The 12,294-nt window shown below is 32.9% G+C and overlaps 1 protein-coding gene across 1 annotated transcript in view; it reads right to left on the bottom strand.

Moving 5' to 3' along the window:
• The window catches only part of UBE2D2 (ubiquitin conjugating enzyme E2 D2), a 53,744-nt gene that overhangs the window by 11,913 nt on the left and 29,537 nt on the right, over positions 1-12,294 (bottom strand). The window contains exon 2 of the mRNA XM_019740349.2: positions 2,896-2,959. Within this exon, the coding sequence (XP_019595908.1) occupies positions 2,896-2,959 (64 nt within the window). The remainder of the gene's footprint in view (positions 1-2,895; positions 2,960-12,294) is intronic.

The raw sequence follows: 12,294 nt of genomic DNA, 5'->3' as shown, positions 1-12,294 counted from the left end.
TACATTAAAAAAAATAAGTGCTAAAATTCCTTTATAATACAAAAAACAAGTACCTAAATGTAAACAAATAAAAAATTGAATTAAAAAATTAAAACGATTTTTTCCTGAAAGTTTGGGCCAAAAACGTGGGTGTGCATTATACACGGCAAAACACCGTAGGTACTGTTGACAGTTTAATAGTATATGACTTAAGACACTCAAAGTTGAATAGGAAGACTTGGAGTTCAGGAAGAGATGACTTTTTAAACAGCTTTACTGAGAAACAAACCACATACCATACAATTCATCCACTGAAAGTGTACAATTCAATGGTGGTAACACATTCAAAGTTGTGCAACCATCACAATGAATTTTAGAACATTTTCATCATCCCCAAAAGAAACTCCATATCCATTAGTCACTCCTCATTCCCCCCAAATCTCTAGTCCTATGCAACCATTATCTATATTCTGTCTCTATGGATTTGCCTAGTCTGGATATTTCATATAAATGCAATCATATATGTGGCCTTTTGTACGTGGCGTCTCTCACTCAGCATAATGTTTTTAAGGCTCATTCATGTTGTAGTCTGTATCAGTACTCCATTCCTTTTTATTGCCAAGTAATATTCCACTGTATGGCTATACTACATTTTATTTATCCTTTCATCAGTTGGGCATCTGGGTTGTTTCCACTTTTTGGCTATTATAAATAATGCTTCTAAGAACATGCATGTACAAGTTTTTGTGTGGATATATGTTTTCATTTCTCTTGGATATACACCTAGGAGCGAACTCACTGGACCATATATGGTAACTCTATGTTTAACTTTTTGAGGACCTACCAGGCTGTTGGGTCCTTTTATATTCCTACCAGCAATGTATGAAGGTTCCAATTCATTCCACACGTTCATCAACACTTGTTATTGACACTTTGATTCTAGCTATCCTAGTGGATGTAAAGTAGTATCTCATTATGGTTTTGATTTGCATTTCCCTGATGACTAATGACCTTGAGCACCTTTCATGTGCTTATTGGCCATTTGTATATCTTCTTTGGAGAAATGTCTATTCAAATCCTTTGCTCGTTTTCATTTATTTTTAATTTTTTTATTGGAGAATATTGGGGAACAGTGTGTTTCTCCAGGGCCCATCAGCTCAAAGTCGTTGTCCTTCAATCTAGTTGTGGAGGGTACAGCTCACTGGCCCATGTGGAAATCGAACCGGCAACCCTATTGCTCAGGGCTCGTGCTCTAACCAACTGAGCTATCTGGCCGCCCTCGCTCATTTTTAAATTGGGTTACTTATCTTTATATTGTTGAATTACAATTTTTATAAATATGTTTTGGATAAATATTCCTTATCAAATATATGAACTGCAAACTTTTTCTCATTCTCTTTGGATGTCTTAAAGGTATCATTTGCAGCACCTAGATTTAAATTTTTAATTTTAATTTATCTATTTTTTTTTCTTTTATTGATTATGTTTTGGGGGAGTTTTATTTAAATCTCCAGGGTAACAACTTTTCTAGCTGAGAAAGAAATGTGATAGTATTAATTATGACAGAAGCAAAGCAAAGGCAAATTACTTTAGCACAGTAAAGAGAACTTCAAAAATGAAATCTTTTTTTTCCCCTCTCCCCACCCCCAAAAATGAAATCTTATCCCCAGACTTCAAACACTTTTAATTAAAGATCAGTTATTCTCAATGTTGAGCAATTTGCCTGAAATAAAACCACTTTTTCAATTGAAAGACCATACTGATGCAGTTACACTATATGATACCGTGGAATGACAAAACTAAAATTAGAAAACTTAAGAATGAGTTCACTTTGGGAACGTCCATGAGCCTTTTACTAGATTCTTCTCTACAATAGTTTACAATTTCTATTCCACTGACCCAAAAGAATTATTGTGAAACTTATGAGAAAATGTGTTTTTAAGTACTTGACCTGTTTTGTTTGGTATCAAATACTATAGTTACTCATACTAGACAGGTCTGAATATAATATAAATGGGACTTTTCATCACATGTACTTAAGTCTTATAGTCTATAACATCCATCTTTTTTTATCTGTAATACAATCCTTATGAAAGGGCCTTGCTTTGATTCTGAAAACATCATTCTTAAGAAAATCAGGAAATAATAATTTTAAACACAAGCTAATGCAACCTCATGTTTACTTTTTGTCTTAATCTATATACTTCCCTTACACAAATGTTTCCAAGTATGCTTATTTTTTCTATTTGCTATGTTACATTTTTATTGGTGTATGAATTAGTTTTGTATTAAAAAGCAATCTTGTTCAAGTATCTTCCTTTTAAAAAAGGCTAGAAGATGGTATAAGGGGGGAAGGCTAAGTTGAGACAAGTGGAACAAAAGGAAAATTATTATTCAACATGTGCAATAAGATTTAATTACTTTAGACAGGATTAAGCAGATAAATTGGACATTAAAAATAAACTGTACCTGGATTCACAACTATGTGCCAGTAGACAGAGAGACAGACAGACGCACAGACACACACACACACAAAATCATCCTTAGTATTATCTTAAAAAACAATACCTAGTTGTAGGTGAAAAAGCTCAAATATTCTACCCCAGGAAAATACCCAGATGTGGTAAAGGATAGGTAGGAAGGGGCCAGAATAATTAAGTAGACAATATCTGGCAAAAAAGATTCAAAATGTAATGAACAACAACAACAAAATAAATGTAATGAACAATACAGAACATGGTGGAACACACGTAGAAATGCATCTTTCACTGGCAAGCACGGTCAACACTGCCTCTTCTCTATAGTAAAATTATCCTTCACCCAAAATAACCCTGAGATGTATACTCAGCAGTCCCAGAGTTCCCCAGGGGCAGATTGTTATGCTGTTTTACTTCACCATTTCTTTTAAATACTTACTATCATCTCCAACAGGACCTGCTGAACACTGTGCTGGGGGGTCCCGTGCCAGGTCATTCAATTCCTTAAGAAAGGAGAAAGGAAAGAAATGTATTCAACACAAATCTAACTTTTATACATTAATAAAAATTTCACCACCAACATTCTCTGTCCCACCAGTAAAGCTCTTTTAGGAGCACTCCTTCAAAATGAGAGAGGGGTAGGTTAAAGTATTTTAGATTCTTAAATGCAAATGTATGTTTTAAAAAGTAGATCATTTTTGCTTTGTTCAGAGTTTAGTAGGTAAATATAAGGTAAACATGATTATGTACTAAAGAACCACAAAAACTTTTTAAAGTAAAAACGGCACTTATTAGTTTTCAAAAAATATTCAAGGCCAGTTTTTCCACCTCAAAACTATTAGGTTACACTTGGGACAAGCTCTTGAAGTCATAAATTATACAGGACCATCTGACAAGATGTTGATATGTTTTCAGCTGATATCCACTACCAGGGCTCCAAAGGGAGTAGGAAAAAATCTTTTAAAAGGATACATTAAAAAGGCTGACTGAAGTAATAAAATCCATCATAAAGTTTTATAATCAGAGATAGGTCAACCTGTAGCAATGCTCTACAACCAGATGCCAACTTCTTAGCTATTTTAACATAAGAGCCCCCAAACTTGAGATGTGTTACTGGGTGGCAACGCCTGAAAAAATACAAGAGGCAGGAAATCATACTATATTCCCTTTCCTCTTGGCTTGGTACTTGAAATAAAATCAAGCTCTAGGGAAGGATTAGTTTTAGATTTTATTTTAAAACTACAACAGTAAAATGTAGTATTTTTAAAGTACAATAAAAATTATTTAGAGTCTTATTGAGTTAAAGGTATGATTTTAACATTCTAATTAGATACTTTTTAATTCACAGCACCATAGTTTTTTCTGAAAGTCCTTTCCTCTGAATTAACTTACTCAACCAGTAATTTGGTACATCAATTACAAGCTTGGAGGACAAAGCACAGAAGTACAAAAATAAAGTTTGTCTTTTTAAAGTGTTGGGATTGAGATAAAGATTTAACAGTATTTACTTTCTCAAGTATCTCAGTTTTTGGATTTTGTATCTCTACATCAGAGAATCCTTGCCCATCTCAAGAAAAAATAACCTATATACAGTGCCCATTCCCAAATGTTTGTAATACAGGTCAGTATAACCAGGAATGCCTGCTTGATTTAAAAACAAAAAACAAACAACAAAAAAACTAGCCATTTCTTTTGACTCATACAGCAAGATTGCTCTTAAAATATAATTTGAATTGAACAAGCTACGCTGAAATCCTGCCATGTTCATTAAATGAAATTTTACTTGTGATTTATCCTTAGTATTTTTTTCTTGCTCCTTTCAAATTAAGTCACCATTTTCCATGCTGAATGACATCAAGGTTTAAATCCAAAGCTAAACTTTATTTAAGCTGAATATCCATCAGTCCATTTCATGAGCCAGTATTGCATAATTAATTTAACAAAACCTAACCTAAACTTAGTCTGTGGGACGTTTAACACACTCATTCAACACTTCCTTGGTTCAAGGCACCGATATGGATTAATCTCAAAAGCATAATGCTAAGTGAAAAGAAGTCAGACATAAAAAGACTATGTTCTATGTGATTCCATTGATATGACATTCTAGAAAAGGCAAACTTATAGTGACAGAAAGCAGATCAATAGTTCCAGGGGAGAGAGAGTTGGAGGGGATTGATTCCTAAGGGACATAATGAAAATGTGGGGGTGATGGAAATGTTCTGTATGAGGACTTTGCACAACTGCGTATATATTTATCAAAATTCAAATCGATACTTTAAATTGAATTTTATTGCATGTAATATATATTTCAAAGTGGTTTATTGTTTAAAAAGCATATATCCAGGGGTGGCCGGTTAGCTCAGTTCGTTAGAGCATGGTGCTAATAACACCAAGGTTGCCAGTTCGATCCCCACATGGGCCACTGTGAGCTGAGCCTTCCTTTAAAAAAAAAGAAAAAGGCGCATATATCCATTCATCTTTACATATGCATAAAATATCTCTGAAGAATACACAAGAAACTAGTAAACAGTACTTGCCTTCAGGAAGGAAAGCTTGCGTTGGGGGTGAGCATGGGAACTATATATATTCCTTTTATATCTTTTAAATTTTATAACAAGTATATTTATTTCCTATTTAAAAAATAAATGACCAACTCTGACTATAAATTTGGATTAAAATAAAATAGCTATTTAAAGTTGTAACCTGATAACATTGATTTGTATATTTTAAGAAATTACAATAGGAAGCCTGGAGTTATTATTTGGGAGACATGTGATGTTTGTCTTATCAAATTAAACATCCCTACATGTATTGCACAATGTAAAAATTTTTATTAATAGTTTTGACTAGTTGTATGTTTACTATTTATACTGTAGGCACATGTTACACTGAGATCATACAGTAAGTGAATAAATGTCTTGCCTATACCCCAAAAAGTTGTAGCCATCTGGAGGATAATCAAAATAGTGAAAACAAATACTGAATAAACACAAAAGCTACAAAATTTGATGTCTCTGCATCAAGATGAAAACTGAAATTGAATCTTAAAATTTAATAAAGGCACTGATCTAGACAGATCACTTGGGGAGAAAAAAATATCCCAATATATCAGGCTGTCTTTTTGTTTAACAGTTGGCTTTTATACCTACACATTAGTTTCTTCAACTTTTCATTTTAAAAGAAACTACTCACATTTGTCTTCTATATCATATAGCAAATTATACATTACTAGGATTGAGAGTAGGGCTAGGACAAAACCTAAAACCAAGGAATTTTTCTGTTCATTGAAAAACTTTTCTGTAGAAAGAGGAAGAGAAATAAAGTGCATAAAATTAAATTCAGAAAAGAGGGAGGAGGGAACTTGACAGTTAAGGTAGAGAAGCCTCAATTTCTAAAAAGAGTTTATATTCTAACTTTCCTTGGAATCTGAAAAAAATGTTAAAATAAATCCTTATTTTATTGGGAGAAAATTATGGATTTTTGAGAACAGAATTGTTCTCAATTTAAAAAATTTCTTTGACAATGTATAGCCCCTTGTTTCAAGGTACGTAGCAGAACTAGTATTTGTAAAGATTTAGGGTTATAAACAACTTTGATTCCCTTCATCTTTCCTAAGTGTTTCTCATCTTAGTTCAAAACCTTATACCAATTAATTTGAACTTTCCACGAACTTTTTAAATACATTTCCTACTAGTATCTTTTTTGGCTCAGGAATATGATTTGCAATGAAGATATTCAGGGATAATAACAGTGCCTTCTATTATTTTCTTACGAACATATATTTTCCAAAGGATTAGCCCTTACTTAAAATGAACCACTAGCAAATAAAATAGAACACTAAAACCTCTGAAAGCCTCAGATTATTTCTGTATCATAGCATTGTAGCAAAAAGAATGAAGTATTCCTAATTCTTTGAGGGGAGGGGGTCCTGCAAAGGTTATGCAGATTTTCCTTTTACTGTATCCCTAAGTAATCAAGTTAGGTCACTAGTTGGTAAAAATTAATGCTTCTATTAGCTATTTTTAAGTAACTCTTTTCCTAACCTTTACAATTATGAAACAAAATACAGAAGGCATGGAATAAAGATTTATTTCACCATTCTGGTCTTCACGCTGTGGGATAAAGTGAAAGGAACAAGGTGGGAAAATAAGAGGTTAATTTCATAGAAAAAATAGCTCTAAAGTCAAGTTTTTATAGTTCTGAATATTGCTATACAAATCTTTGTATCTTTGGTGGTGATAACCAGGATATGAGAAGATTTAAGCAGATTATGATTCACAGAATTATAATTTCAAAGTAAGAAGAAATCATCTAGATCAATTACCAATTTAATAAGAAAACAAGATACAAAATACCTAACTCAAGGAAGATATTAGCAATTAGCAGAGTAAGGATGTAGTGTTCCACTATACCATGCTTCTTTAATAGTCTGGATCTAAAATATTAGATATATACAAATTAGAATGTCTGAGAAGGTATATGTTGCCCAGGAAATTAAGCTGAACCTCCTTTAAGATGACTGGTCAACTGTAAAGAATGAACAGCTAGATCAGCTGTAGTTCTCAAAAATAAGGTCCTGGAATCAGTATCACGAGAAAACATTAGAAATGCAAATTCACAGGCTCCAACCAGACCTACTGAATCAGAAACTCTGGAGTGTAGCCTAAACAATGTGTTTTAACAAACGTCCCAGGAAATTCTGGTGCACACTAAATCTTGATTACCTTTGCCAAGTTAAGCACCAGAGACAAAAGGCAATGACAGAAAAACTCACTACTAGCAAGACTGGAAGGGAAGGTGAACGGCAAAATGGTAGCACAAAATTAAGAAATCAAGAAAAGGGGTGAGATTTGGAAAGATAAGGTATGTCCCATGTTTTCCAGACACATGGAAGGGAAGCAGTCTGCCATTACCATAGTACTGCATTCCTTTGCCCCAATCCTATCTTATATCAGGGTTGCAACAGATGTTAATTTTTATTACCTGCTTATGTGTCCTATACAATACTTGAAGCTATTTTTGAAAATAATTGCTAAAGTATCTAAAATTACAAGTTTTTAAAATACAGGAATTATTAATAACTCATAGTTATCATGGATGAATTTGAAAGAGTAGTATTATAGTCTTTGACAATTTCAAGTTATAGAATCTCAAATTATCTGGTACTTCATCTCTTGGCACTCTCCAATATTTTCTATTTCTCTCTTAATAATGCTGCCTTCTATTTTAAACACAGACAAATTAATGGAAACATGGCAATACCAATCTTTCCCTGAACTGAGTATAAGCAGAAGTGGTTACTTCATTCAAGATTAGTCTGTACTCCTTTCAAAAAATGAAAGTCAACTAAAAGTATAGAATATACCCACCACAAAATGTACCACCCAGCTTTACCAAATCTTAATATTGCCATGTTAACTTTGGGTCTTTAAGATGTCCCGTGTGTTATTTTCGGGGAAACGTATATACTTACTCATTGTGCACTTCTCTTTATATATATGATATCTCACTAAAAATAAATTTATTCATAAAAAAATAAAAGTCCCCTGTGTATTCTTCCTGAAGTAATGATTACCCTGAATTTAGTGTTTATCATTCCCTTGTATTCTTTTATACTTTTCTGTGTCCATAAACAATATAGTCTTGTTATCATGTTTTTGAACTTTTATTTAAAAAGTATTACATGGATGTATTCTTCTGTACTTTGCTTTTCCCTCAAGATATTGAGATATTTTTCCATGAAGATACACAAGTAGATCTAGTTTATTCCTTTTTAGTGCTGTTTATTTTGCTTACTTGATGTCTAAACCACAATGGTTCCTTTCTTTAGTTAATGGACGTTTAATGTACTTTCTATTTTTCACTATTACAAATTTTTAGTAAATATTCTCATTTATTCTTGTACATGTGAGTTTTTCTAGGTAAACACTTCTTCAATTTAAATAGAAAAGTAGAACCCCTCCACACCTCTTTTTAACCATGTAACAATGCCTTTTATTAAGTATGTATTTTTAAAATTATTTTCTCAGTCTATACACACTGGCAAAAAATAAGTATACTATTGAATACACTGGAACTTGCAAACTTGATCATTGCCTAGAGAAGGGAAAACAATCCCTAAAACATGCTTAACCAGAAGGGCAATTCATGTGCCCACCTGTAAGAACATAGAGATGAACGTGACACTGCCCCCAACCTGAACCATTCAGGCCCAGATCAGCAGCACATTTCTCGCCAGCAATGATTAAATGTCCAAGAAGACTTTCATCGTCATCTAATACTACAGAAATATGGGATATATATTTCTTGAGTATCACCAGCAAATGTGTGGGTGCTTGAGGGGAACCCCTTCTTCTCACCAACTCTACTCTATAGTTAATGCTTCATACAACTTATTTGCTATTTGTTAAACTGAAGTGCTTCCATTATTAAAGAGGAATTTTGTTCTAAATGTCCAAGTGGATGGCTATTTTCTAAGTTTATTAAAAATAAATAAAATAAATAAATAATAATAAATAAATAAATAACTCTAGATGTCCTTCACTTGGTTCTACCAAAAAACTGCATGGAGATCTCTATGCTGTAAATATTGAAAACTAACCATCTCATGTGTAAGCATATTAATGAAAAAAAGTTTCCAAAAGGATTATGACGGTTATTCTATAACCTGTTTATGTTCTTGCTGCTATCTGTAGGGGCAATAGGCAGAATTCAGGTTTTCTAAGTCTTAATGTTCTTTGATGTTTTTTCATTATTCTGTTCTTAGGGTAACTTTAAGCAAGTCATTCAACTTCTCCAGATCAGAATTTTCATATTTGTAAAACAAGGAAGTTAACCTAAGTTGGAAGTTTATACAGCATGGTTTGGTTATAGGTTTAAGGGTCAAATACTCGTTAAGTTTGGGAAATGTTATAATCCACATCGTTATAAGAATATTCAAGGTTCTAAGGAAGTCCTGCATAATAAAGGAAAGACTATTGTTTGAACTCAGCACCAGGCTTTGCCTTTTTCCTTGGCCCATTCTTCCTACGCCACCTTCCCCATCCAAAATTTTATTTTCACAAAATGCCTATGGGAAAGTCAGAAATAAATCTGAAGGAAACAAGAAAAACATTTTTTTTTATCCTAAACAAAGAAATGTTACTGCTTTACAATAAAAGCCTTTCAAGCATGACAGAAATCTACATAACACAGCTAAAAGTGTCCTATAGTTCTCATGTCTGTATCTTGTCACCCTCATCTAGACTATAAATTACCTCAGTGCTTTTTTTTTTTCCAATTTTTAAACTTTTATTTTAAGTGTGTTTTTTCAGGACCCATCAGCTCCAAGTCAAGTAGTTGCTTCAATCTAGTTGTGGAGGGCACAGCTCACATGGTCCATGTGGGGATCGAACTGGCAACCTTGTTAAGAGCACCGCTCAGCGCTCTAACCAACTGAGCTAACCCGCCACCCCTCAAATTTTGTTTCTAGTGGTAAAATACATGCAACATAAAATCTACCATCTTATCCATGTTTAAGTGTATAGATTAGTGGTATTAAATACATTCATAATGCTGTGTTAAAAGTATTTTAAGAGAATGTTTATAGTAAGAGCGAAAGCTCATGTATGAGTAGCTTTTCAGATATAGTTAACACAACATAAATTCCCTTTCCAAGGGAGAATACATGTTTCTATTAATTATCAAACAGGGATTTTTTTTTGTTTAAGTTACCTTTGTTGAGTTCCAGGAAATCCTTACAAATGTTATTTATGTGACAGTATTGATAGCTTCTAGTAGTGATCATTAAATATATAGCTGATGTGTCATCTATGGCTTAAAATAGTTTTTCTAGGTAAAAAGGGGAAAAAAATTTTTCTTATGAAACATATCTTCTAAAAGGAAAATGATACGCTAAAGATAATGGCAAAAATTTTCATTTATATAATCCTGTTATACTACAAACTTTAGATAAATATTGAAAGCTTATACTATCCATATAACAACCCAGAAATCCAAACTAAGCAAGGTACCTTATTGCATTTATATATTTATGAAATATGATCTAAAATTATGTGTAACAAAGGAGATCCTGATTATTCTAAGCTAAAACAAAGAATTCAAAAAATTATAAAATTTCAAAGAAAATTCTTTCTTTAGACTCATTATCGACCTTAAACAACAAGGGATACATTTTAATAAAGCGGGGATGAGGGGAGTAGAATCAGGAAGTCAGAGAATAATGCGGTCTGTCACTATGTATCTGGTAAGTGGGAAAAAGTCAACTATAGAAAATGAAGTCTTAAATAGAAGTTAGTGAGTTCACACTTATAAGATAGTTCTATAAAATATAGTTGAGTTATAAGGCATTCAGATTTGCTTGGCACGTGGCAATTTTCACAAAGGAGAAACCAATACGAAATTCTGACAATGCATATAGTTAACCCAATTATGAACATGAGGTTTAAAATTGTTTGTAAAAGGCTAGATCCCAGTTTATTTTTATCTATCTTCACAATTAGCAGTTATGGTTTTAAAATACATCAACACTAAATACTTCCAATTATTAGGTAAGTGCAAAAGTAATTGTGGTTTTTGAAATTTTTTTTTTGAAGGATGACTAAAGCATTTAAAAATAACCTTTATTACAACATGGATGGATCTTGAGAGTATAATGCTAACCGAAATAAGTCAGACAGAAAAAGCAGAGAATCATGTGATTTCACTGATATGTGGTATATAAACCAAAAACAACAAAAGAACGAGACAAACAAATGAGAAACAAAAACTCATAGACACAGACAATGGTTACCAGAGGGTAAGGGGGATGGGGGATGGGAGATGAGGGTAAGGGGGATCAAATATATGGTGATGGAAGGAGAACTGACTCTGGGTGGTGAACACACAATGGCATTTATAGATGATGTAATACAGAATTGTACACCTGAAATCTATGTAACTTTACTAACAATTGTCACCCCAATAAACAAAAAATAAAAATAACCTTTATTGTGCTTTTCCTTTGGTTTATTAAAAATAATGCATATTTGTTATAATACATTTAGAATATAAAAAATTGTATGAAAGAAAAGAAAAATCATCTATAATTTTACTACTTAGACATGACCACTGCTAACATTTTGGAGCATTTCCTTTTAGTCTTTCCACATAGTTAGTCTTCTACAACATAGTTCTTTTTTTAATGCCTATCTGGCAGTCTATCATACAGCATAGTATCCATTTCATCCATGGATTTCCATTTCGTCAATGGATTCTTTAAAATTGTATTCTTTGTGTTTGTTGCGTTTTTTTCTCATTTTGTTTTTATAAAAACACTCTTAACAAAACATCTTCGTGACTAAATTTTTTTTTAATTTATTGGGGTGACAATTGTTAGTAAAATTACATAGATTTCAGGTGTACAATTCTGCATTACATCATCTATAAATCCCATTGTGTGTTTACCACCCAGAGTCAGTTCTCCTTCCATCACCATATATTTGATCCCCCTTACCCTCATCTCCCAGTCCCACCCCCCTTACCCTCTTGGTAACCACTAAATTATTGTCTGTGTCTATGAGTTTTTGTTTCTCATTTATTTGTCTTGTTCTTTTGTTGTTTTTGGTTTATATGCCACATATCAGTGAAATCATATGGTTCTCTGCTTTTACTGTCTGACTTATTTCGCTTAGCAGCATACTCTCAAGACCCATCCATGTTGTCACAAATGGCCCTATATCATCTTTTCTTACCACCTAATAGTATTCCATTGTGTATATATACCACACGTTCTTTATCCATTCATCTATCGAAGGACATTTTGGTTGTTTCCATGTCTTGGCCACCGTAAACAAAGCTG

This window comes from Rhinolophus sinicus, linkage group LG10 (genome assembly GCF_036562045.2).
Source record: "Rhinolophus sinicus isolate RSC01 linkage group LG10, ASM3656204v1, whole genome shotgun sequence".
Taxonomy (NCBI): domain Eukaryota; kingdom Metazoa; phylum Chordata; class Mammalia; order Chiroptera; family Rhinolophidae; genus Rhinolophus; species Rhinolophus sinicus.
This window is presented reverse-complemented; position numbering and strand designations above follow the sequence as displayed.